This window comes from Dinoponera quadriceps, unplaced genomic scaffold, assembly GCF_001313825.1.
Source record: "Dinoponera quadriceps isolate SergipeBrazil2010 unplaced genomic scaffold, ASM131382v1 scaffold1846, whole genome shotgun sequence".
NCBI lineage: Eukaryota > Metazoa > Arthropoda > Insecta > Hymenoptera > Formicidae > Dinoponera > Dinoponera quadriceps.
Window position 1 is genome coordinate 165901 of NW_014556140.1, and position 26553 is coordinate 192453.

Here is a 26553-nt window from a genome sequence, read left to right on the forward strand (position 1 = left end):
CAAGCCAATAGCAGGCCTGCCCGTCCGAACTGTATTTCTGCACTCTGTTACTCCCGTCTCTGCCGGTCGCGATCAAAATGCGCGGCTGTCTCATTTCGCGCGCAGAGATAGTGCAGGTAGAGCGAACAGCTGGCGTAGCGATGCGTTTTCACCGTAATCGAATCGATATTCGCCTGATTATTCCAGATTATTCGCTCGCCTATCAAATATCGGAATCGCATCCGCGCGGATAATCTCGACAACGCGGTGTCGGAGGCGGTGAAGCTGCGCCCGGTGAAGATTTAAAATCCGTGAATATCTCGGGGGTGCGACGAGATACATGGGAGAATAGTGAGAACGACCCGTCTTTCGTACTCTTCGACAGCCGGCGGAGTCGCCTCCCGGGGAGGAAATCTCGGAGAGAAAGTAAAAAGAAGGAGGATTGAATCTCAGCTCTGAGAATGAGAGACAACACGGAGATCATCGTCGCGTTGCTGATGTCATTGATCGTAGAGCCGACTCACGGCCTTTCCTTACCCCCGTACGCGGGCCCAAACGGGGCCTCGTTCTCGGCTAACGCCACTGTGCGGGATACGTCTTACAACGCGTTCGGTCGCAAAGACCCCTGTATCAGTTTGTGCGAGAGGGCAACCCCCGCTTTCGCCAATGTACGTGTGTCCGCTTCCCCCAACTGAAGCTGAATTCTGCACTGTACATTCATATTTGTTGAACACAATTTCGTACATGATCTTTCATCGTATTCTAATCTTGCGTTATGTTTTAATTTCACCGTATTCCGTCCCGTTCTAATTTTATATTTATGTCTGTATAATTATTCGTTTCAGAGCATATATGTGAAATCGTGTTGTCAGCGGGGCTGCAGATTCTTCAATCTGGTCGACTTACGCTACGGGTTGGAGCCGAACAGTTTGAACGGCACCAGGGATGCCTGTGAGGCCTGTATGTTTCTTTATAAGTTTGTCGATTTTCAGAAATATCTTTGTATTCCTTGTATAAAATCTCTTTTGTTATTCTCTCTTTTCCTGCCAATAACATTATTCACAAATCTCAATGTCACGTGTTATAATATTTAACTGTGACTTTGTACCACTTATAGCATGTACGGAAGCTTACACGGAGCTACAGGATCGCTACGCTTGCGGCACTGGTTGCGATTTCATGGCCAAGCAACGAGTGTCTGACCTGCTGGCTCTATTTTCCATCGCCATATGCATGGAGGATGGAATAGACTCGAATCTCTTACTAATGTCACCCGATATCCCGGATAACGATATACTGACCGACCCTGGATTACGGAAAGAGCTGCTACCCAGGTGGTGGGACTCGGATGGCTTCAAGTTGCCACAGACGCATGTTAAGACTGTACCGATGGATGCTGGGGTGAGCATTAAACGTGTTTCCTTTAACATTTAGACTGCTCAGCTGGTTTCGAGCGTGAAGCCCGTGAGATTCAAAGTCGCAATGCGCGTATACACACAGTCAAAATACAAAACCAAACCATGTGTTCAACGAAAAGACTTTGGTATCTACTACTTCTATTTTTCTGTATGTATTCTGTATCCTTTATATTATCTAAATACAAATTCTTAATATACTGATTTAGTAAATTCAGATATAGTCATCCAGTATCGCTCATAGAATGGCTCAAAAAATTACTCCTATTTCAGTTATTGTTAAACCATTACCCATACACGAGTGGCGTGGCAGTCTAAGTGTTAATCACATGTTGATGGTGAGGCGATACGTAACATAAAAATTGTTCTGATAAATACGAAACATGAAGGCACACATCAGAAATATGAATGTTACAATTCAATTAATGGAACCGTAGACCGTTGACGACGCTTTGTCATCCGACTATTCCGGCGAAACCGAGCTAGCAGTAGCCATGTCCGAATCCGACTGTCTTCACTGCGCCTCGGAGCACTTCAGAATAGTACCTTACTTCGCTTACTCCTTAGTGGGGCTCACTATGATTGCGATGCTCTTATTGTGGGTGTGCATGTTGATAGGGTACTTGAAGTGCGTGAAGGGAAACACTCCGATCAAAAAGTCGAGCTCATCGACGGTCACGTTGTACAAGGTCACGGTGTACAAGAAGTCGTTGTACAGCAAGGAGACGCCATCCAAATACATTCTGTCGCCCGATGTCGACCGTAAGTTTTAACCGAAACGAAACTATATTTCGATATTCGATGTTTAAATCGCGACGTTGTTTCGCTCAGGATTCAACGAGACGCGATTGATAAGATCGCGTCCTGGAAGTCTCAGCGTAACGCAACAGTGTAATGATTTATATATATATATAAGAAAGACACGTTACTGTGAATATTACTTAAGTTCACATAGCAATCACACGCTGAAAAAATCGCATTGCGTTTCACAGTAATGTCATAGGGAAAATCAAACTGTTCTGATTTCTTTTTTTCCTTTCTTCGTACAAAGTAGCGAACGCCAATTTATTCAACGATCGTATGATCATTGACAAAATATAAATATAATGTTAACGTGTATGTTATATGTTAATATTACATGTGCTGTATTAACGTACAACATGAAGTGATAAATATAAGAGGATAAGACAAAAACTAATATTCAGCAATACGAAGTTTCCGAACTTTGACGAGATGTTTGCAGATATCGAGCTTTTAGAGGAATTTACGTTAACATATTATATTTCAGACTGATCTATTATAATTTCCCATGTGTGTATATATATCTCGAGGAAGAGATATTGATGACTTTTAAAATATATCGATCTCCCGATCGCGCGGAATCACTTTTCGCCTCGTTTACGATGTCCGCAAGAGACATGATTTGTACACGTGTATTTAAATTACACATACATACCGAGATGTAATTTTGCCGTACAACGAAAGTTCAAACTCGTGAACAGAAACAGAAACGCGAGAACCTTTTCGACGACAATATAGGTATACATAATCAAAATGTCGCTCGGTTTTCATTATTCTTATCGTTTCTCGACGAACCATCCGAGGGTCGAAAGGACGATAGTACAACACACAAAGTTGCGGAGATAGTCGAAGGGTTTATACACGTCGTGATATATTAGTCAAATTTCAAATCTGCTATGTGAGAATGTTATATAAGAAAAAAAAAATATTTTGTATTGTATTATACCAATATATTCGTACGCATATCGTCTGTCTCTGTCTCGCGAAGGACCGTTCGCGAAATTCCAGCGAGAAGCTTTCCAGTTTTGCATTTGATTACTGCTTGATTAACAAGCTATTAGTGAATTAGGTATAATTGCGTTCACGGTTTCCTTGTTTCCGGCGTGTTGCTTTGCCGCTTGAAATTTACATAGCGACCCTGTATCTCGAATTTACACGCATTATATGCGAGAGTCACGGTAGCGGCTTTTTTCTTTTTCTCTCTTTCCCTCCCTTTGTCTCTTTCGCAGAGATTGCGATATATACAGAATATGTAATTACATTGGACATATATTTTATATATACACGCATTTCGAATCTTTTCGAGATTTTGATAAAACGTCATATCGTATCTTAGAACTTGTTTATAGCGTGTAAAACGATATATTATCAAGTGTATATATATATATATACCCACATACATTATATATGTATGTATGTATGTATGTATGTATGTATGTATGTATGTATGTATGTATGTATGTTGGTCAAATGTAACGAAAACTAATGAGAGTCTGAATTGCACAAGTGCTAACGAGTTACGTATTGATAGACAAATCCGAAATTCATAGGCATATATCGAACATTTCAGACTGATTTCGGATTTCGGTTGTCGATGGAGGCGCTCTAAGTGCGGGATCTCTACAATAGGTGTTGTGAAAAAATAAAAGCGTCCTTTTGGCTTTTGGGGTCCATCATACTTTTAAAGAGCAAATGGGCACAGGGATTACTGTTATTCGTGTATTGACAGTCTCTCTCTACATACCTACAAAAGTTGATCCAAATCGAAGAGTTCATCTATCGTAGAGCCGGACTAATACGCACGACTTTGGCTTTCATTGGCTTCCTTTATGATTCCATTTAACCGTGTATTTAAAAACGACTATCCTCTTTATTATTTATATATACACACATATACAATGTATGTCGACAATGCATTTCTGCATTTTTAATGACGAGCGATACGCGATCGAAATGTCTCCGTTCGAAGAGATACATACATCGTTACGATATTTTATTGTTTAATATTTATATTTATATATTATATAATTATATTTATATATTATTTGTGATATTTGTTGCAATATTTATTGTAAAATGTTAAGTTATCCCTCCTATGAGTTTCACTCACATATATGTTTACTTCGTTCACTCTCATACGGAAAGAACAAAGTGAGAACTACGATAATTAAACTATTTTTACTAATTAAGTTATCGTTACGTTTTTGTCTTTTTCTCGTAAAATCGTCGACATGTGTAAGAACGATTGAAATCTCTTTACATAGCCGCCTTTGGTTTCGTAATATCGCGATCGAGCAGTCTCGAAACTTTGTTGAGCTAAATCTAGTGGAAGGATTTTGCATGTGATCTAAGGAATATATTGTATATGTATCGTACAAAAGTAAACATTCAAGTTCCTGTTCTTGCAAAACATATATTATATATTCGTAAATTTTATCGATATTCCCGAGCGTAGAAAGAAACAAAGACTTTGCGTATTTCTCCCTCCGACTTGCAATCTGTTGAAAGTAATAAACACTATAGTAGAAGTAGCGTACACGTGTACATTCTTCAGAGAAACCTACAATTAAGAGGATGTTATTGTATTATTGCAGCATGTAAATATCAAAATATTTATTGCATAGAAAAGTACATTGTAAAACCAAAGTACCATGTTCCTCGTAGTAGAGTATCTTATAATTATCTACGACTAAACATGTGGTGTTTATGTGTATGTGTGTATGCGTGTGTGCGCGCGCGTGTGTGTTACCTCTGTATGTAAAACTGAATAATAAAATTCAATTCAATCTGTTGTAATACAAAGGTATATAAATGATTTTTCCTAAATAATCATTTCCTTCATTCAACATGCATTTCTTATTCTCTTTCTCTCTCTCTCTCTCTCTCTTTCTCGCGAGCAGTCTAGAATTCTCAATATGGACCTAAGTGTTAACGTTAACAAGTAACAGTCCGATGAAAAATATTTGCATTTTCTTAGAAAATACCGCACACGTTTAAAGCGGGCGGAATAGCGTATACAGGGATCAAGATCACGTATATTTTCGCATAATTCCCAACGATATCTGCAGCATCGAACCTTTTTACGAGTGCTCGGCGACCACTGCTTAAACTGTGACCGAGGCTTTCCAAGTGCCACAACGCCGACACGAACGTACCTTGGAGTGTACGACAGTTCGTTACACTTTTATAATGTGATAAATACTGTACCTTTTTCTCATGTATTTACACTATTTACACTTGACATCATCACAACATTACATAATATAATCAACTTTCACAAACTTACTGAGTACTTTTTACAAGTACTTCAAGATACAATGGCGTTTGAATAGAACTGAAATTTGATGTGCGTGAGAATATTTTTTTACATATATATGTTTCTTTCCTCCTGTATATACATTGATGCGTATATAGATACTGTATCATAACGAAATACCCTACACACAAGGTACAAGAAAGAGAGCGTGCTGCAAATAATATTGTCGCCGTTGCGAGTATACACGCATTATCCGATCCCTGCGCGTGTGTACCTCCGTCCGCAGATCGATCGCGTTTCGCACAAGAGACGATTGTTGAAATAATATAAAAATAAATCATATCTTGTATTTACACGGATCGAATGACGCTAATCGAGGAAATCAGGTCAACTCTCTCAATCTTAATCAATACGAAGGCTCGCAATTTGTATACAATACAAACTGCGCGACTGGGAAATAACACCGGGAGGAGACCGGCGCTTTTGATCACACATGCAAGATATATATATATACACACATATATATATATATATGTATATATATCGCGTCCTTGTATTATAACCAATAGAGTTTGGGGTCGTCTCTGCGCACTTGGAGCTTCAGGACGTGTCGGTAAATCTTTAATGCGGGCCCCAAGAGCAAGTCAAGCCCAGTCAGTACGTCCGACCGTCTCAGCAAAAGTAGCGAATGACCGTCGATTTCCTGGAACACGCGGGAGTAACGCATCAAGAAAGAATAAAGTATAGTTCTGAACATCGTAGCCTCGAAAATACAAGTGATTCCAAATATCGATGTCTAGCGAAGACTGATCGGACTCTTACCTGATGCCTGAAAACTTCGGCCTCTTTGGGGAACAGCCTGGCGAAGTATTGATACACTTGTTCGGAAGACCAGTCGGAAGCGTCCGGGATATTTGGATCGATCTTGTCTCTAGGTGCATCGTCCTCCATGTGATCGGAACCTCTGGCGGGGGAAACTTGCGGACTGAGTACCGGTGGTAAGACAGGCGTGTTGGACGGCGTATTCGGTCTGCTCGTGTTGATCGAGTTGGCGTTCTGACTGACGATGTTCGCTTTGTACTGCTTCTGCAAGCAATCATTACAGTACCACTTGGAGCTTGATTTCGGCGTTGTGACGCGCGGTGTGTGGCAGTAGTAATGATAGGCTTCGTCACAGCTGAAGCAAGTCACCAGGGGACCCTGAAAGTAAGAAGAAAAGAAAAAAACAAAAGTGAGAATTGAGAGAGAACAAAGGAAAAAGAGAGAGAGAGAGAGAGAGAAGGGAAACAAAGTGAAGATTAATCGATCGAGGAGATGCCCAAGTCGAACTTAAATGTTTGTACCAAAGACTTCTGTATATTACTAAACCGTTACTAAACTCCCCTTATATATTGTATCAAAAATTGGACACCGAAAAGTATGTAGTGCATATAACTTGTTAAGTAGGAAAGAAGAGAATTGGTGATAGATAAATCATGGACAATCGATTCTATTACCGTTATTTGAGGAAAACACGGTCAGTCATGCTCGTGCCGGTCATTGCTTACTTTTCTGACAAATTTGATAAGAATAGTTTCAAATGTAATATCACAGTTCTTCGCTCTAAGAACATTATGCTGCCGAAATTATTGTTACTTTCTATTTCATTTGAAACTATTATTTTAGCCTTTAAAGAAATTAGAGTTGTGATTCGTTGCGATCAAATTTTCTTAAAAAGGCTCCAATCGCGTACGGAAAAGTGCTTTTTTTCTTAAAAGTGAGAAAAAAATGACATGTTTCTAAGTGAGGAAAAGTGAGTCGCTCTTGTGCCCGCGCTCGGAATGCCGCAGTGGTCCGATGAAAGAACTTGTTTCTCAGAAGCAGTTAAGCTCTCATTGGACCACCGGCTGCTTTCAAAACGGTATCGAAAAGAATGTCCAAATAGTTATGAAATCGAGTAGACACAACAACAGCCTTAACATTTACGACGTCTAGTTTCAGTCGAATTTCGGTAACCTTACGTATTATGTCACACAAATGTCACCTTGTCTGAATAATATTTCACATTGTTGCTGTTTTTCGAACAATCAACAGTCATAACGTGCGAGTGTGTGACTATTATTGACGAATTGGGTCACGCTAAAAGTGATTTTTACCAAAGGCCGATTAATCTAATTGACGATTTAAACTGCTGTCAGTTTATTTTATCAGTACTACTTGCTCTGTCTCGTGCTAGCGCAGATAGACATTTAAATAACAACTGCAGAACTGGAAAACGATTCTTATCATTATTCATCGATTAGTTTAATCTGAGAGTTTGGCGAGTCACCCTAAAATCTATGCGTGCACAGGCGCGATGATGTTCGATCGAAGGAACAGCCAAGCGTATGCATGGAATTTCGTGTATACGGTCAGTCGCAAAGAGGTTGCGGTACTTTTTTTTTCCTTTGATAAGTTTTGTAAGACGCATTTCACTTCACCCAACAGGGAAACGTATCTCCTGAGGATTACTAAAAAAAATTTATCGGACACGGGATGCGTTCCGAAATTAAAAAAAAAAAGTCGCAATCTTTTTGTGACTGACTACGTGTGTACAAGTAGAAAACGAGAGATCTCGATTGACAACTTACAGCATCAGAAGTCTCGCAACACACGGTACAACTTTTGCAGCGTTCACACTGCCAGTTGCTATTGGCCTTCTGCAGCATCTCCTCCGGACTGTAAATGCAACTTGGGTGCGCTGCAAATATATATAATGTAAAGCACACAGACATCTTGATTAAAAAGAAAAAAACAAGAAATCTCAAAGAATTACCTCGCACTGTGCAGTCTCTACAGGCCACCAACGCTTCCTGCTTCTCCTTGGCACAGAGACTACACTGTCTGCAGGGCCCATCCTTGATAAGCACCTTGGCGATATCCTGGGAGTCCTGGGTCAGCGTGTTCTTATTGTGACTACCCGGTTGCCTGCCTCGTTTACGTTTCACCAGATTGTTGTCCGAGGGATCGAAGACCTTCTTCGCTCTCTGGAATACAGAAACGAGAATACCGTTAAACTCAGAGCCAGCAGTTTTTTCGAACACAGGACATCGACGAGCCGGTAATGAATCCTTACTTTTCTGCGCGCGCTGCGGAATCCGCTCGCGTTCACGTTGCACGGCGTCGGCGACGTGTTGGTCGAGCTTCTGCCGGCCTCCTCGTCCTCGCGGTCGTCGCTGGACCGTCGATCGGCCTCGTCCCGCTTCTCCTTGAGCGCCTCCAGCTCCTCCTTGTTGTCCCTGGGATCGTCCTCGAACTTCATGTCCATCGGGTCCTCCGTCCTCGCAAACAGACGCTGCTTGCGTTCAGCCTTGGTGGGCCTTTTGAGGTTAGGCGTCGTCTGGGCGACCTCGTTGCACTTGGGCGACTGTTCGGCCAGCAGGGAGACCGGCGGAGGGACCGGGACGCGCTCCTGGTTGTCGTCGCACTCCATCGGCTCGTCGCTCTTGACGATCTCCGCGGTCTTCTTCGGCGGGTCCTCCGGCTGGTCCATCTTCGCTGGGCTGGTTTGCCGCGAGAGTCGCGGCGTATTCGAGTCACCGGAGTCGGTCGCGGGGTTGTCGGTGTCGTCGAACTCGTAGAGGAGCTCCGCCGCGGCGGCGGCCAGGGTCTTCGCCGCAGCAGCTGCCGTGGTCGCGACCGTCGACAGGCCGACAGACAGCGTGGCGGTGGTAGTTGCAGCCGCGCACGCCGTCGTCGTCGTCGTCGCTGCCTCCGCCATCATCGGCTTTTTCCTCCGTCTGACAACCGCGCTGCCGTTGCTGCTTCTGCTGCTGCTGCGGCTGCTGCTGCTACAGCTGCCGGGTGTTTTGACCGGCGCGGCAACAACAGCGGCGTTCCCCTTGCCGAGGCGGCGAGTCGCCGACGAGTTGCCGTTCTGCTGGGAGCGGGACGCGGCGGCGGGAGTGACGTCGTCCGTGGTTGACGAGGTCGCGGAGTCGCGTCGCGGCGCGTCGTCGGGCGTCGTCGGCACATCGGACGTCGCCACCAGCGTGTAATTGCCGTTGGACAGGCGCGTTAGGTTGCCGCACGAGACCTCCTTGTTGAGGAATTCCTCGACCATGCGCCGGGAGGTAGGGCTCGACTTGCCGTCGAGGAGCTGCTCGATCAGCCGGCTGGCGGGCACGCCCTGGTCCAGATAGTCCGGCTCGCCGACCACGAGCTCGGACACCGCGGTCGATATCATGCCGGAGTTGAGCTTCTCTTTGATGAAGCCCTCCGGCCGGTTCTTGTAGAGCTGCAAGCGGGACCACTTGGACGCGTTCCGGTAGCTGGTGTGGCCCTTGTAGTCCACCTGGATCACCTTCTCCACCTCGATCAGCCGGTGCAAATCGGCGATCGTGTCGCGCGCGTCCACCGAGTACTTCCGCAGCAGGAGGTTGCAGATGCGGTCCGCGTCCGGACGCGCTTTCCGGCTACGCAGCTGATCGATCGCCTCGAGTATGTGCTGCTCGAGGCCTATCTGCGAATCCACCGGGTTCGGCTGCATCTTCCTCCGCCGCCTCGCGTGTTCCGCGTCCACGCGCGCCTGCCGACGACGATCCACCACCGCGGCCTGATTCACGACGATGTTACCGACCACCTCGTGCGCGCGAGCGAGAACGCGCTAACCGTTCATCACACCCCGAGCGCAACAACGGCGCCGATGACGATGACGCACCAACCGGGACCAGGGATTGCGACGAACCTTTAAAAACCCACGAGTTGTCGCGTTAGGAAACACGCGTCCTCTCCGCGCGCATACCGGGTAGAGCTCGCACACACACACGATATCTTCCGTCTCTCTCGCGCGCGCGCTCGATCGCTCGGTGCTGCACGCTCGGCACCGCGCGCGGACCGAGAGACCAAATTTAAATCCCACGTCGGCGCTTCGCAGGACGCGATTATTTTCAATATTCACCGGAACGTTCCCGAATGTATAGAGAGAGTACGGCGGCGCGCTACTGCGACGTCACTCGGCCCGTCCGTCAGTTCGTCGTCAGTGGCGTCGTCGATCCGTTTCCTCTCGCGAGATCCATCGCGGACTATGTCTCTCTCTCGCTCTAGCGGGCCCGCGCTCTTCTCAACTCAGCTCGTTTCGCGGCGCGCGCTATCGCCGCCACCGCCGCCGCGTGCTCTCGCCGCCCGCGTACTCTCGCCGTGCGCGCGCGATAAATCCTCCGCGTTCACGTAACGAACAATGAGCGTGCGCGCGAGAAAGAGAGAAGGGAAGAAGAAGAAGGGAGGGAGGGAGGGAGGGAAGGAGAGATAGAGCGCGCAAGCGGCGACGGAGCGAGCGAGCCGAGAACGCGCTCTGCGAACGGACCGGCGAATGATCGAAGATCGTAGTCGGCGAGTCGATTCGCGCGAGTTATGGCGCGCCCGAGAAACGCGCCAAATACTCCGACGGACGGCCGCCCCCCTTTGATTGGAACCGCGCGCATACCGGGGAATCACTATCGCGAGGACGGCGGCGAACGGTATGACGTGAGAGAGACGTCCTAACCCCCCGATACGACAACGCTTCCGAGAAAAGTTTTTGAATCGAAGCCGCGCGCTCTTATCGCCTCGCGCACAAATTGCACCGCCGCTCCTCCGGCGAGCGAGAGAAAGAAGAGGAGACCGAGAGAGAGAGGAAAAGAGAGGGAGAAAGGAAAAGAGATATATACGACGTACAAGCGCGCGCGTGATAATCTTTCTCTTTCTCTCTCTCTCTCTCTCCGGCTGGCGCGGATCGAACATCGGGAACTGCGGTGCGACGCGTTTCACACCCTCGGCGCGAACAAACGCTGCTGCTGGCCCCGACCGAGAGCGTGCCGACGAGAAGAACTCGCGGATTCCCGGCGCGTCGCGCGCGGGTTATAAGCGAGTGCCGATTGGCCGGTCGCCGGCCAATCGCGCTCGCCCGGCCGAGACATCCAGCCGGCGACGAGGGGACGAGATCAGGCAATTTTCGCGCCCGTAAACAATGTCTCTCTCTCTCGGCTCTCGAGCGCGGCGTCGCCGAGAGAGATCTCGCGCACCACCACCGCCGTACATAGAGAGAGAGAGAGAGAGACAAACGCGCTTTTCCGCGCGGGACCGAGCGCTTCTCTCCGCCGAACTTGCGCGATCGCTTGTCCGCTCGCTCGTTCACAAGCGCGCGTGTGTGTCGCATGCGTGTGTCGCTTACCTGCGTGCCGATGGCGCGTAATAAGCGCGCACCACCGTTGTCGTCCTTCTCGAGGGGGAACACCGCGGCGGGCAGACGCGACGCGGCCGGGACACGGATTTTCCGGTGGGAAAGTCCGGTGCGCGCGCGGCCGGAACTTCCGAAATGTCAGATAGGAATAAAGAGAGAGACGCGGGCGCGTCAACGACAGGGCCGACGCGAAACCGACGGACGTACGGACACGCGCGCACGCACGGACAAACACCCGACGAAGCTCGCACCGCCGCGGCAACTGTGCGAATACGTGCGGCGGCGACCACGACGGAGGTAGGTAGCGACACGGACACACACGCGGCGCTCCGGCGAACGCACTTCTGCGCGTGCGCGCGCGCCATGTCCGTGTAAGTACGTGAATCCCCGCGCCTGTGTGGAGACAGGGCTCGCTAGCAAGGCGCACATACGTATGTACCACGCGGACACGTCGCCGGCGCGGTCTCAGCTGCTTTGAGCGTTCGCTCTCTCTCTCGCGTTCCTGTTCTCCTCTCAACGCGACGAGCGTACGCGCGTTATTGTCATCGCGGCGAGACGTAGCAGTCGATATCCGCCGATATCGCCGTGACAATAGGTACCGTCGCTTCTCGCCGCCTGATCTCTCTCTCTCTCTCTCTCCTCACAAAACCGTGTATGTGTGTGCGTGCCTCTCTTCTCTCGCTCGCTCTTGCTCTCGTATATCGATAAGCGGGCGTCGATCATGTCGTCGGTCGCGCCGCACGTAGCTCTCTCCGCGCGATCATCTCCGTTGGACGTTGCGACGTAGCGCGTCGCTGAGCGAAGAAAGGAACGAGAGAGAGAGAGAGAGAGATAAAGAGAGAAGGAGAAAGCGAGACGATCAGCTGTGCGGGAGCGCGAAGAAAGCGGGAGCGAGGTTGACGAGTTGGCCCAGGTCGTGCTTCCCCGTTGCCGGTAGGGCTGATCGAACTTGCCGTGACGAATTGGCGAAGCGCGCCATGTCGTCCTGCGATGGTATACTCTCGGCTTTCGCGCGCGCGACATGTCGGCGACTTTATCGCATGGCTGTTCGGACGCGCGCTTGATGAACGCGCCCCGGGAGGCGACCGATGTCACTCACACCGTCGAGAGAGAGACGCGCTCACGCGACGCTCTTTCCCTCGGTCTCACTCTTTCTCTCTCGCTCTCGCGCGCGCCAACTCTCGCGCGGCGCGCTAACCAGAGTCCGCAACAACAATGCGCACCTAATCGAAATGATTCAACATACATACCTGAAGAACGCCGGGTAGCGGGTCGTACGATCTACCGGTCCTGTCCGCCAATCGCCTCGGCACCGTTTGCGCGCGGTCCGATGTGAGCGCGTCACCGACGGCACGGGAAATTTCGATAAAAACGAAGAGCGCGACGCCGGGTGCGGCCATACGCGCGAGTATGGACGGGCCGCCGCTTGAAGCGGCGTAAACGCGCGGAGCGTGGTTTTCGTGAGCAGGCGTCAGAGTGCGCCTACGTAGGGATCAGGGGGCGGTATATTCACAGGCCGATATTCACAACCGTCGGATCTTACATTTGAAACTGTCTTAAATTTATGTTCAGATGCTCCGTAGCCAATGAAATGAGCCGTGGAGCATCTGATAAAATAAACTTAAGACGGTCTTAAATATAAGATCTGATTATGAATGCCGGCCATAATTGAGTCTTATATTGGTCCACAATGGGCGGTAAAAGTATGTTTTATATGAAAATAGAGTGAGAAATTAACCAATCATAGTCGACTATTCTCCTTACATTCGAATATGATTGATCAATTTCTTGTTCTTACTTCTTATGAAATATACTCCTGTCCGTTGTAGACTACATTTTATATCGAAGATTATCTTGAGTTCACAGGTCTGTTCTTTTTCGCTGAACCAGCTGCGCCACAGCATAGGATGCTTCCGGCATTAATAATCAATTGTGATTGGTCAATTTCTTAGAGCTTTAAAGCACTTATTGTAAATCGGGACTTATTCTGCGCCCTAACCTAATCTGTCAAATAGATGCTGTTCTATAGTTAGTTCGGCGAAGGGGAGTATTTACTTGTTAGTACAACTATTACGTTCAGCGAGTACAACGGTTGAGTAATTTGTCGATATAATTGACTTAAATTTAAGGAACAATAAAGGCCAATAATCAACGACTGTTCACTAAATGCTTTTTCCGCCGAAAGCAGTTGATATATACGCATATTTTGGCACTCATTTTTCCCGTTTCCGAATCTCTTTTTATAATTTTGTTTCTTGCAACCTTCACCGTTGAAGTATAATAATTGCGCGAGATTACAGATAATGGCGGAGAAAAAATGCACGATAACTCACATGCCGCATCATGTGCAGCAGAAGCTGTGCCAAGCCCGACCACCTTACAGGCAAGGGAAAAGGTTGACAGCTGTCAAGGTAGCGTTGGGGACTTGTATCCTACTCTAGAATTTAATCTCATTATTCACCTTGTAATTAATCTGTTACTTTGTCATGTTAGATTAAGTTAATTAAGGCACTGACTTAATAATAGACTATATTTACACTGCAACCTGAAACTGATTTAATAACTCTCATAATCCATGTTTACATGAACAACATAGAACTGGTTTAATAGTTTCTGCTGGTGCGACTATCAATGTTACATGTTGTATAAATAATTATGTTATAATTATAACATGTAACACTAGTAGTTGCAGTATCAGAGACTTGTGACATAGGTTTTACACTGGTTATGCAGACGTAGATCACGGATGTTAATCAGATTTTAGATGTTGCTGTATAAACATAGTAATGAAGTAGCTCTAAGCTTTAAAAGATAATATCGTTGGACAATTCCATATTAGATGGTTTCTTGCAAATCATTTCCTTAACGTATTAGCTCTATGTAACAGGTTTACACAATTAATGACGAATCGCAGCATTTGCTAATATGTGGAGTACCGAAAATAAAATTAGGCGAGGAAGTGAAGAAACTCATTTATCCTTATGGAGATGTAAAAGCGATCCAGCTGGTGACCGAATATCCATCGGAAGAGTTTACGGAAACGTATCATATACATTATGCACGTATTCAGAGTGCAAGGTATTATCTACTTATTAAGTATTATATACTTCCATTACGAAAAGGTATTTGTTACCTTAATTACAATGGTACTTAAAATATAGTCAATTGTTATTATTATATATGACTCTTACTGATGAAATTATTTCCCTCTGACAGAATAGCAAAACGATTTATCGACAATAAAAATTTCTTCGGTGGACTTCTGCATGTTTTTTATGTTCCCGAATTGGAAACTTTACCAGAGACAAAGGCGAAGCTTGCCCAACGTCGCAAAGACGTAATAACACGAATAAAACGAAATCAAGCGGATACATCAAACCCGGAAGTTGATAAATTCGTTCCGACGTAAGTTTACTCATTACCATCATCATCAAGTGCACATTGAGCGTATATTAACCAATATGCATGCAAATATATATTTAAATAAATGATTTATCAGTCACACAGAAATCATAATATGTTAATTTCATTAAAAATCTGATCGCAGGAAGCAGTATCATAGGAAAAAGAAGACACCTGCTTTGCCACTTACCCAAGAACGAGTTCAATATTGTTATCCCGAGGAGACACTTTCCTCTATCTGCAACGGAATCCCTCAGAATATAGATCCACGACCTATATCTGAGCCCAGTTTGCCAGTGGATTGGTACAGTAGTTACAGTAACAACCAGACTGGAGAAGCATCGTTATCAGCACCGTACCGACCGACCGAAGCAGTGATTGAAGCAGGCAGTTCGCGGTCAAGCGGAAGTCCAAACGTGCGCAAAAGAAATTACAAAGGACAACTTGTCAGTGATAACGTGAAAGTCAAGGTCACCCGGCCACGGCTTATAGACACCAGGAATATAGCGAGATTAAATTCCACTGAGAAAACTGACGTGTTTTGCAACGTGAAGAAGGTAGATAGCGGGATCACAGTCAAGTTATTGGAAAGGCCTGACAACGAGAGGAAGAAGATAGTCATAAAAAATCCGAAGTATGTATCCTTTAAATGTATTATATTTTAATATTTATCCGCACGGCAATATTATTACCATAAAAGAGAGAAAGGGGCGTTGAAAAAGTTCTTTTAATGTGTAGAAAGGTGTATAGATGAACATATCATCTATAAGCTCGTGGCGCATCTTTTTGTTGTTGTTGTTGCTGCTAGTATCGAATTGTGTGCTCACTCAACCATTGTCTCCTGAACACTGTTGAAAATATAATCAATTAAAAAAATCGTACATTTTTTTTTACCATTCTCGACTGTGATTGGTGGAATTCATTTATGTTTTAGAAACGCCTAATGAGATGAGCTTAATTATATCTTTCTATATATTCAAAAAGAACTTTCTTAATATACTTCACCTGTATGCAAGATATCTCATAATTAACGACACAGGTGCATACAAGCCTTGTCTTAATTTCCATTTTGCATGAGATGTATAAAGTTATTAAAATAAAATGTGATAAAAAGTTGGAAGATTAAACTAATGGCGTAACATCGTCCGGAGTATGCTATGTGCTCTTTCTACTTTATGATATTTTAAACGTTATAAATGTATTATTATTCACTTATTTTTAAACTCTACTTTCCAGTGTAACACACTTGATACAACCTAGCGAAGATCTTCAACATTCCATTAAAATGGCAAAATCGCATATTCGTGCAGCAATGCAGAAAATATTTCAGTGAAAACACGGAACACCCGACAAAAAATTTATATAATTTGTGTAAATTGGTTCTAATTTATTTTACATTTAATAAATACACTTGAATATCAACAATTCTTAAACTTCTACTTTATTTCTTTATAATTCCAAATTTTTCATTATTCTATCTCGAAAGAAATTACAAGTACATATTTTACCGACATGAAAATAATAACAGATTCAAATCTCACTTAAACAATTGCGAAATTCATATTTTGTCCAATTTCATTCCTTACATACTGAATCATTTGCACACACGGATCTTTAATTCATCTTACAATTAATAAATACATTTAAATATAAAATTAATTCTTACAAATTGAATCAAAATAAAAGTATCATTACAGTCTAAGAATAAAAAGCAGTAGAGATATTAGTCATTTCCCATACTGACTGTAAACGTGTCATTTATATGACAACAGAAGAATTCGGGTCCCATTGAATTCCACTTCTAGTCTTTGCATTGTAATTTTTGTACGGTGGCGTGTTCTCCTGCTGGATTTTAGCTACAGTCTTATTTTTTAATGATTGTTGCGGCGATTTCGCTGGTATTCCTTGAGTTTTACCATTATTAGATCTATTGCTTAGAGGTGTTCGATTCTGAAAGAGATTAATAACACAGTTAATATTTACACAAATATGTGTAATCTGTTTTGTATCTGTAAATTACCTTAGGTGCTTCATTACTATATTTGCTATCAGGACTGAAAATCTTTTTTTCGTCTGATTTAAACTTTACATCTGATTTGAGAATCTTCCTCACGTTTTCTCCCACGTCTTCCTTTTTCTGAATATTTTCTATATTTATCAATTTGGACGGAGAACTATTTTTTGCGGTATGTTCGTCACATATATCTTCCTTCAACATTTTTTTCTGAGATAATTCTCCCTTGATATTCTCTCGAACTTCCTCCTCCTCCACTTTACTTAGTACACTTTCTTCCGATATTGACGAATCATGCCATATTTTAATCTTATTGTCATCTTTTATTCGTATAGCCTTCATATTTTCCTCAATAACATCTTTGTAATCATTCTGCCCGCTCGTGCTGCCTTCTCGCTTGTCAGTTGTCGTTAATGTCCGTTCGCTTGTAATTAATGATTTGTCATTCGTAATTTTAAACTTGGAGTTCTTAATAACTGTGAGATCTTCTTCGCTGGTAAAAACACTTGAATCAAAATCAGAGTCAGGTATGTGGAATATATTCAATTCGGCCCGTGTTTCAGAATCGAGCTCCCTCAAACGTTTGGAAGCTATGTCTGGCAACAATTGTATTTCTGTATTATCGAGTGATATGCTTGCTTCCTGCCACGAGTTTCTTGGATTATAAACATCCGTTTCGTAACTGCCTTTGCGATTCAAATTGTCTTGTGATCGAGCCTTTATCATCGCAAGAGACTTTGGTATTAAAATGGGAGTTCTGTTGAAGTCAGCTGCTGGAGATCTCGGGTCAAGCCCCAAAATTCTATAACGTTCTTTTTCTATTGCTGTCAGATTTTTTGGCGTTTTTACTACAGTAGCGTTCAATATTGAAGAATTCTCTATCTTATCCTGTAAGTAAATATGTTGCGAGTACAAATGTTTTAGAAATCAAATATGCTAATTTATAATAAAAAAAATATGATCCCTTATGTATCAAATAACACAATTTGACCTTATTATACGTTATAATTTTGCCTGAAATAAAAAAAATGGACAATTTAGAAAGTAAACGTACCGATTCCTCTGACTGAATGTTAACCGTACATTTCGCCATAAAATTTTTCTTCGGCGACCATGGTGGACATGGTGCTATAACCATGTCCAAATTGGTTTCAAGATATTGTTTCTTCTGTAAATGCTTTGGGATCGCATTAGGTATTCTCTTACTTACTCCCACTGGGGTGCTATCAACCTGTTCAAGTATAAAATGTGTTACTTTTATGCTTCTAGAGTTATTGGTTTCAAGTTGTAATTCTACATATAACCTACATCCAATATATTCATGTTGTAAAGATTTTGGACAATGCAAAATTTTAAGATGAAAATATAAGACTGAAATCGACATTTATAGTTGGCTGTATATCAAATTATTAGATTCTTACCAAGATAGGAGTTCTTCTGATTCCTAATGAAGCCGAGCGTGGATCAATCAATAATTTTCCTTCGGAACGTATGGGTGTGAACAACTTGTTGTCTTCTTTAGATATTTGTTGATGCTCTATAGTTTGTGTTTCATTTTCCCTTCGACTCTCATCAGCATGAAGAAGCAACTTGTTCATATAATTGCCCATGACTTCTGCACAGATGCATAATGATATTTACAGAGGCTTTTAACTTCTTTAACAGTTACAAAAGTTAAAAAAAAGAAGAGAGGTCAATGTTGATTCATGATTCATATATGTTGCATAATTATACTCAACAGCAACAATTTTAAATAAAATCTACAAATACACCTTTGCAAAATTTACTAAAACATAAAAATATGATGAAATATACTTAAAAATTATAAACAGACACATGCAGAAGTGCATACAAATGTCACGAAAGGTAATGTGAAACATGGCAGATACAACAGTACCAAGAAGCAGCTCTTTGTCCTTACACGATTACACTTGTCAGATGTAGGGTCACTGTTGCTCCCGCTTCTTGTTATTCGTCGCTTAAATAACAAATAAATTAAGTAATATTGCAAACGCGATATATTCGTCAAGTCTGTAGTTAAAAGTACGGAAAACGAGATCGCACGAGTTCCTTAACCGTTTGTGACCCCGGCGCTTTAAATCGCTGTTTACATCATTCAAAAATCAAACTGATAAACGTTTGAACAGTGCCAACCGACGAGAACGACGAACTCTCGGGAAATTAAAGATTCTTGCACGCTGGACAGCGATCGTGTAATTTTTCCTTAAGGCCTGTTCACGGGTTGTGTTCACGAATGAGACCCGATTGACCACGAGCTATACCGATTGGCTGATACTAGAAAAACACCAAATCACGGATGACTGTGGTTGGTGGTGGTCAACTACAATGAGAATTTAAGACGTAAGATTTAAAAAATTTTGACCAATTATAATTAATTTTTCTTCTATAATTTGACTGTGATTAGTCAATTTCTTATAATCTTATTATTCAATTTCATTTCATGTAAATACACGTCCATAGAAACTATGTTGTAGAAATACGCGTAGATCTGTTCGTTTTAGGTGCACTTTGGTGCACTTGTCAGACTGAAATGAAACGGACATATATTTAGGATTGGAGGAAGGAAGAACACGAGAGAAAAGATGCGAGAAAGTAAAGAAAGAGTGCCTGTAATGAATAGATCCTTCGGTTGACAGTTGGAGGTTAGGAACGTAAGACTGTGCTAACTATCGTATTTATCATAACGAGTACGTTGTGCAGCTGTGACCGGTTAATAAATAATTACACTATTAATGCAATAATACTGATCCGCTATTATTGCAGGAAACGTACGCTTTGCGTATCTGAATGCATCTATGAAGAATTTCAATTGAGATCAAACTTTCTCGTGCCGAGAAAATAAACAAATCGAAGTTTAATTCGTTCGACGAAATGAATACTTTAAATAATATAAACACGCAAGAAACGAATGCAGGTAAGATTGTATTCTTCCGTCACTCCAAAGTGTATCCTCAATTGTCACAGGGAAATAATACGAAACATTGTTTACGATCAGAGATGAAACTGCAGAAGAATGTTCGCCACAACACAGTGAAAATTTTCAAGTGCTCCGAATGCGGACTGACTTTCGATCGTGCCTCGCAACTGGGCTATCATTACCGAAGTATTCATCTGGGTGAGAGATCTCAAGTCTGTCAGATATGTGGCAAGGGTTTCTTCCGCAAAGCAGACTTGCGCACGCATTTGAATGTCCATCTGGGCACAAATTTCTGCATCTGTGAGTTCTGTGGCAGGAAATTCAATCACATCTCGAATCTCATAAGGCACTGCAGAGTCCACGCAGGTGATGTATCTGATAATAATAAACTCCAATGGTATTGCATCAGAGAAGACAAATATTTGAGAGGAATAAAGTCGCTTATAAATGAGACGCAAGCACCGGACACGATAACTAAGCACTCATCGGCATTTTTATTTGTGCTATCTCCAGGGGTTAAGCCTTATCTATGCTCAATTTGTGAAAGAAGGTTCACGCAGGTTTCTTCGTTAGTAAGACACAAGCAAATCATACACGGGATACCAAAGGAAAGCATGCGCCAGTATTGCAGTTCTAGTCTTATCAGCAATAAATCTCACGTCGCCATGCATGCATCTAAGGAAAACGAGGTAACAAGCAATTATTGTTGTCGGTGCAAATTTTAATTTGTTGAAAGTGTCGCAACAAAACAGTTGCTCACTAAACAGCAATATTGTTACGAATCTTGCGGGGATTGTTTCTTTAGCTCTCTCTCGCGACAACACAAAAAAAATATCGTTCCAAGAGCACTGTCTTGTCAGAGTGCGATAGTTGTAAGAAGGTGATGGTTAAATCTGTAACTTCTCTCAACGGAAGGTATGTTCAGGGCTCATCTTTCGCTTATCCCGGTCTTTTCAGACGACGGATAATAATATTAAAGATACATATCACGAGAAAGTATGTACGGAATTGAAATGCCAGAATGCTAATAGGGAAACCAATGCACAGAAGGATAAGATATCCAGTCAACATAATAACGATGTGAATAGTACAGCTGTGACAACGTATTTACCTTTCGAGACTGTCATCTATGTCACGTCTAAGCAGGTAAATATGTATTCCACGTTCAATTATTATCAGGATTGGGTAAGAAGTAGTTTATTACACGAAAATATTGACTGCGCCCAAGATTCTACGCAAAAAAAGAACAGTAGCGTTCAAAGAAACAAAAGAATTCTGCTAGCATTATTTTGGATTATCACGCAATAATATAACGTAAATTTCTAACGATGTCAAACTGAAAGAAAAACTGAAACAAACAAACATGCAAACAGTTCGAAGAAGATAATTTAGCGGAGATCGAGAATCGGTTGTCGCAGGATTACCTCGCCGGGATCGAAGAGAAACTCCAGTCCATCGACCTGTCGACGAGTAAGACCGCTGTCTCGAATCCTCCGCAGTCGGATACAGCCGGTAATCATGAGACGCAGACGCAATCCAAAGACAGCGTAATTTACCTGCATCAGCTCGACAGGAACAGCTTCACCTTCCTGCCGCGAGACAGGGGGCCCGGTGACGTGGCGCGCGAGATTCACAGCTTCAAGGAGGAGTCCGTCGCGAACGACGTCGGGAAGTCGCTGGGCATAGGAGCGAACCTGCCGACGTGCGATTCCGATAAGTTCCTGCACAACAAACAGACGTGCAAGGAGATCACCGGCGAGGACAGGAAGTGTTGCGACAAGACGTTGAACGACGACAACCAGCTGTACATCGAGCTCTCCGAATTGGGTCTGTTGAAGTTCGATGAGTCCCGTTACTGCGGCAACGCGGACTTGGACGCGGTGAAGTCTCAACATTCCACGAGTATCGCTGCCGACGACGACGACGACGACGACGACCTAACGTACACCTCCGCGCAGAATCATCAGGGCAACTTGGCGCGCGACGAGGAGAATTCGGCGGCGGGTCTGAGTAACCCGGGCAACGTAGCGTTGAACAACAACGAGGACCCGATGGTGCAGACGGAGGCGGGCGAGCAGTTCTACGAGTTCATCAGCAATCTCGTGGAGAAGATGCAGGATTCCGCGAGCGGAGTGGTGGAGAATCCGCAGGACAAGGCGGAGGGGCCGTCGTCGAGCAACGTCTTCAACGTCGGCCACTGTCCGCGAGATTCGCGCGGCGTAACCGCCGAGAAGAACGATCGAAATGCGACGCAGCCGGCTCTCGAAGATCTCGCCGACATGAACAACGAATTCAGCTACACGCAGTTCGACTTCCACCGGGACGAGAAGAGCTTCACCGTTCTGTGCGAGGCCGAGCGTTATCAGCGAGAGAAGAGCTTGCAGGCGGCCTACGGTAGTCATCCCGGCAACCTGGAGCTGCTGGAGAACGAGCCGCACGTGGACTTCGACAAGTACGTCGAGACGAACTTCGAGGTGTTCGAACGGCTGAACTACGAGAACTGCGGCGAGAAGTTCTTCGAGTTCGTCGAGGTCGCCGATATCGGCGTGGAGTCGTCGCAAGGGAGCAAGGAGCAGTCACCGATGGTGTGCCTGACGGTGCAGAACGACGGCGATCAGCTGCTGGAGCTGCTGCAGGATTGCCAGATCACCGAGCAGGAGCCGGACTTCGTCTCCACCGCGACGAGCAAGCTCGGCGAGGATTGCTCGAATGTTTTGTCGCGCGACAAAACCGTCGGCTGCACGACGGAGGATAAGCCGGACTTCTTCACGCTGTACGTCGAGAGTAACGCGCCGTTGGAGGAGAATCTGAGCAGCGGCGACGACGTTGCAGATCCTTTGTACACGGATCTGATGGTCGACAACGACGGCGTAAGCGCGAGCGACGAGAATTGCAAGTCGCAGGAGCCGAAGAGGCCGCCGGAGAAGTCGGACAGGCCGGAAAAGCCGAGGCCCTCGCCGAAGAAGTACCAATGCTCCGTCTGCAAGAAAGCCTTCTCGACGGCTTACAACTACAAACAGCACATCGGCATACACTTCGCGGATCAGCAGAAGTTCCACTGCAAGGAATGCGGCGTGTCATTCGCGTGGAAGTCCACGCTGAACAAACACATGGCGAGCACCCACAGCTCGAACTGGCCGCCGAAATTCGTCTGCGGCGTCTGCCCGAGGGCCTACAGCACCCTGTCGCAAGTGAACGTGAGTGCCATTGCCGTCGTGGTTGTTGTTGTGAAACCGCTCGTGCGAGCCGTCGGAGCAATTATTTATACTATTGTTGTTTTTCGTGCTTGCGCAGGAACACGTGAAGAGGGATCACCTGAAGCAGCGCAACCACGTCTGCGATTATTGTGGCAAGTCCTTCTTCAAGAGCTTCGACCTGAAGACCCACAGTCGGACCCACACCAACGAACGTCCGTACGCCTGTCGGGTCTGCGGCAAGAGGTTCCACCATCAGAGCCACATCATCCGTCACGAACGCACACACTCGGGCGAGAGACCGTACGTTTGTGTGGTCTGCCAGAAGGCCTTCATACAGCCCGGCTCGCTGAAAGTGCACGAGCAGAAGCACCGGCAGCTCAAGATGGATATCCTGAATTACCAGATCGACGAGGACGACCCCATCGCGTTGATGACGTTATAAGAGAGCGTTAACATGACCGTTACTGTAGTGTAAGAAATAACAGCAGGTATCTCGATCGCTATTTTATCGCCACTGTTATCGCCACGTTATTTTTTTAACTAAAATTGTTTGAGAGGTGATGAGATGTGTCTATTCATTCAATCGTATCGGGTTAGCGTGTAAGCCTCAGTTTGTGGAAACTCGTGAGCACACGTTTTAATAATAGTCTGTTTTCTTATACTGAGTTATTTATTTATTTTTTTTTTTTTTTTTTTTCTAAAAAGAGAAGGAGAGAGGAAATAGAATTCTGTTGACATTATTTTTTTCTTATTCTATATCGTAGAGCAGTTCAAACGATGATTTTAATATTAATGAATTATTTTAAGCTGCATAAAAAAATGTTAATAAGTTAAGGGGCCCGAACACTAAAATTTTCAAAAAATCGATTTTTTATTTTTTTGCTAAATCAATAGTTTAGACATCGAAGAACATGTATGTAAAGTTTCAAGTAAAAATTCGAACTCTAAGTATTTGAAAAGAGCGTCAGACGCTGACGTGTTGCCCGAGCGTTTTTGGGCGTTTCGGAGCGCTGCGCGCGTATGGTAAATATAACCTTAAATTTAGTGAACACAACGTGCTCTTGTTTTGTTAACAAAAGTTTTGATTTACGTGTTTTTGAAAGTTAAAAACATTGTGATTGTTTAAATAATGGATAAAAGAGGTAAGAGGCACTCTGCTGGAAAGACGACAAAAAGAAGAGACAGAAAGAAAAGGCGAGTTGGTCCTGCAAATAGATACGTCGCCGAGACAGCAACAATTAATACTAGTACGTCTGAACAGAAGCTCAATACTTCCTTCGACGATTTGAATGTGCCGATTGATCAAAGTGTTTCTTATAGAGTTATAAATTTTTTATCGGTATTTTCAAAGCTGAGCCAAGTAGTTAAGTGTAAAACATGTGGGGGAGACGTCGAATTCACTGAAACTGCTAGCAGAGGGCTGGGTTTCAATTTAATAGTGACGTGTAAAAAGTGTCAGCCAACGAAAATTCCTTCTTGCCCTATTATAAAAAACGCCTTCGAAGTCAATCGTCGGTTTGTATTTGCTATGAGGATGCTTGGTGTCTCACAAGCCGGAGCCGAAAAATTTTGCGCCTTTATGGATCTACCTCGGCCTCTATTTCCGAAAACGTATGCCGACTTAACGGAAATCGTTAGCAGCGCCACAGAAAAGGTAAAAAATATGTCAATAAAAAGTGCAGGTGATGAAGAAAGACGGATAACGTTAGAGAAAAACCCAGATTCAGTCGGACTAACCGTCTCAGGCGATGGCAGTTGGCGAAAAAGAGGCTTCAGCTCTTTACATGGCGTGTTATCCTTAATAGGATATCATAGTAACAAAGTGCTTGATTTTACAGTTAAATCATCACATTGTCATGGGTGCTCTTTGTGGAAAAATAAAAAAGGTACAGCAGAGTATGATTTATGGTATGAGGAGCATAAGGAAACGTGCGACGCGAACCACGTTGGTCCCGCTGGAAATATGGAGCCGCTCGCAATGGTTAAGATGTTTCAAAGATCGGAGGAATTACACGAGGTAAAGTACGATTGCTATATCGGCGATGGCGATTCTAAGACGTACAACAAAGTCGTAGAAAATGTACAGTATGATGTGACAAAAAAAGAGTGCGTGAACCATGTGCAGAAGCGCATGGGGACCAGGTTACGTAATTGCAAAAAAACAACAAAAGGCATTGGAGGTAGGAGTAAGCTTACTGACAAACTTGTTAAGGTTCTTACCCTTTACTACGGGCTCGCTATAAGGCGCAATAGTAACTCTTTAGAAGAAACGAAAAAAGACGTATGGGCAACGTTTTTACATAAATCCTCAACCGATTCTAAGCCAATGCACGAAAACTGTCCGAAAGGGCCGCAATCTTGGTGTCAGTGGCAAAAGGCTCGTGCGCTCGGGAAGCTTCAAGATTTCAAACACGAACCTACACTACCAAAAGAAGTTTTAGACGCTATCAAGCCTATATATATACCGATCTCAGCTGTGATGATCTTCTAGAACGATGCGTAGGTGCTTTCAATCAAAATAACAACGAAAGATTCAACAATATTATTTGGAAATTCGCGCCGAAATCTACGTTTAGTGGAGCCAAAACTGTACAAATTGCAGCTAATATCACTACTATTATATTTATATAATATTATATTTATATAATAATGGTCATACGGCTCTTCTCCGTGTGTTAGAACTCATGGGAGTTCGCATTGGAATGAATCTCTATGATTATTGTCAAAAAATCGACGAAAAACGCATAAAGTACGCGAATCGTCATACACAGGCTAACACGCACGAAGGACGTTTGCATGCCCAGCAAGTACTTCGAAGACAAACTACGGATGACGAAGAGCTGCTATACGGTCCAGGGATAGCAGACTAATAAAATAAAACACGTAAGACCTTTTTTTCTACCTTATTTCATTCGATTTACCCCTTTCAAAACTTAATATGCGTTTTTCTCGAAACCATGTTTTTTGACCGCGTTGACAGCATAACTCGAACAGTATTAATCCGATCGACCTGATTCAAAACGGATTTTGTAGAGGAAACGTGTCGCTATGGCATGACGTAGCCGTTTTTGATACATGCCATACTTTTTTTTTATAAACAATTTAGTGCAAAAATTTACGCAAAAAAAAATTTTTTTTCTTAAAATAGCCGCCATTTTTTTCTAATCACAATTTTCAAAATCCCCTACGTCGGGCCATAGCCAGTAATATATATTTAAAGAATCTTGTTTTTTGCCCTAGGACGCTCCGTTTTGCTGGAATGCTGTCAACCACCCAAGGGTCATTTAAAAAAGACGCAATTTTAGATTAGCTGCAGAAAAAACAATGGCCGCCACAAAAAAATAAAAAAAATTTTTTCATATAATTTAAACAT

General features: G+C 43.9%; 6 protein-coding genes across 16 annotated transcripts; 4 read left to right on the plus strand and 2 right to left on the minus strand.

Annotated features, from left to right (window-relative positions):
• The first annotated feature begins 79 nt into the window (after nucleotides 1-79).
• On the plus strand, nucleotides 80-4702 carry LOC106746958. 2 transcript variants are annotated; one of them, XM_014624155.1, is made up of 5 exons: nucleotides 80-116; nucleotides 187-647; nucleotides 825-939; nucleotides 1097-1380; nucleotides 1832-4702. In XM_014624155.1, exons 2-5 carry the CDS (start codon nucleotides 441-443, stop codon nucleotides 2165-2167), a joined length of 942 nt encoding a protein of 313 aa, XP_014479641.1. In that variant the 5' UTR covers nucleotides 80-116; nucleotides 187-440; the 3' UTR covers nucleotides 2168-4702. The 2 variants fall into 2 exon arrangements, with proteins under 2 accessions (XP_014479641.1, XP_014479640.1); XM_014624154.1 differs by having other exon boundaries at nucleotides 107-647.
• Nucleotides 4703-4793: 91 nt separating this feature from the next.
• LOC106746955 (polycomb protein Scm-like) lies at nucleotides 4794-13019 on the minus strand. Of its 3 annotated transcripts, none has more exons than XM_014624144.1 (6): nucleotides 12880-13019; nucleotides 8546-10156; nucleotides 8246-8456; nucleotides 8061-8170; nucleotides 6274-6651; nucleotides 4794-6154 (listed from the first exon to the last, which is right to left on the minus strand). In XM_014624144.1, exons 2-6 carry the CDS (start codon nucleotides 9956-9958, stop codon nucleotides 6008-6010), a joined length of 2259 nt encoding a protein of 752 aa, XP_014479630.1. In that variant the 5' UTR covers nucleotides 9959-10156; nucleotides 12880-13019; the 3' UTR covers nucleotides 4794-6007. The 3 variants fall into 3 exon arrangements, with proteins under 3 accessions (XP_014479630.1, XP_014479631.1, XP_014479629.1); XM_014624145.1 differs by lacking the exon at nucleotides 12880-13019 and adding an exon at nucleotides 11621-11707 and having other exon boundaries at nucleotides 6274-6537; XM_014624143.1 differs by lacking the exon at nucleotides 12880-13019 and adding an exon at nucleotides 11621-11707.
• LOC106746957 (RNA-binding protein 48) lies at nucleotides 11747-16419 on the plus strand. 4 transcript variants are annotated; one of them, XM_014624150.1, is made up of 6 exons: nucleotides 11747-11926; nucleotides 13930-14040; nucleotides 14517-14707; nucleotides 14846-15034; nucleotides 15177-15665; nucleotides 16268-16419. In XM_014624150.1, the coding sequence occupies exons 1-6, from the start codon at nucleotides 11765-11767 to the stop codon at nucleotides 16362-16364; spliced, it is 1239 nt and encodes a 412-aa protein (XP_014479636.1). In that variant the 5' UTR covers nucleotides 11747-11764; the 3' UTR covers nucleotides 16365-16419. The 4 variants fall into 4 exon arrangements, with proteins under 4 accessions (XP_014479636.1, XP_014479639.1, XP_014479638.1 ...); XM_014624153.1 differs by lacking the exon at nucleotides 11747-11926 and adding an exon at nucleotides 12045-12060; XM_014624152.1 differs by lacking the exon at nucleotides 11747-11926 and adding an exon at nucleotides 13617-13686.
• LOC106746956 lies at nucleotides 15675-19226 on the minus strand. Of its 3 annotated transcripts, XM_014624149.1 has the most exons (6): nucleotides 18967-19226; nucleotides 18467-18660; nucleotides 18100-18276; nucleotides 17052-17933; nucleotides 16776-16981; nucleotides 15675-15879 (listed from the first exon to the last, which is right to left on the minus strand). In XM_014624149.1, the coding sequence occupies exons 2-5, from the start codon at nucleotides 18653-18655 to the stop codon at nucleotides 16790-16792; spliced, it is 1440 nt and encodes a 479-aa protein (XP_014479635.1). In that variant the 5' UTR covers nucleotides 18656-18660; nucleotides 18967-19226; the 3' UTR covers nucleotides 15675-15879; nucleotides 16776-16789. The 3 variants fall into 3 exon arrangements, with proteins under 3 accessions (XP_014479635.1, XP_014479632.1, XP_014479633.1); XM_014624146.1 differs by lacking the exon at nucleotides 15675-15879 and having other exon boundaries at nucleotides 16450-16981; XM_014624147.1 differs by lacking the exon at nucleotides 15675-15879 and having other exon boundaries at nucleotides 16450-16981; nucleotides 18943-19226.
• Nucleotides 19227-19627: 401 nt separating this feature from the next.
• On the plus strand, nucleotides 19628-23741 carry LOC106746987. Of its 3 annotated transcripts, none has more exons than XM_014624205.1 (7): nucleotides 19628-19708; nucleotides 19830-19980; nucleotides 20062-20349; nucleotides 20497-20672; nucleotides 20941-21129; nucleotides 21357-23180; nucleotides 23278-23741. In XM_014624205.1, exons 2-7 carry the CDS (start codon nucleotides 19938-19940, stop codon nucleotides 23620-23622), a joined length of 2865 nt encoding a protein of 954 aa, XP_014479691.1. In that variant the 5' UTR covers nucleotides 19628-19708; nucleotides 19830-19937; the 3' UTR covers nucleotides 23623-23741. The 3 variants fall into 3 exon arrangements, with proteins under 3 accessions (XP_014479691.1, XP_014479689.1, XP_014479690.1); XM_014624203.1 differs by having other exon boundaries at nucleotides 19650-19753; XM_014624204.1 differs by having other exon boundaries at nucleotides 19664-19717.
• A 185-nt stretch (nucleotides 23742-23926) lies between these two features.
• On the plus strand, nucleotides 23927-25671 carry LOC106746921. Its single transcript, XM_014624068.1, has one exon. It carries the CDS (start codon nucleotides 24310-24312, stop codon nucleotides 25669-25671), a length of 1362 nt encoding a protein of 453 aa, XP_014479554.1. The 5' UTR covers nucleotides 23927-24309.
• Nucleotides 25672-26553: the final 882 nt, after the last annotated feature.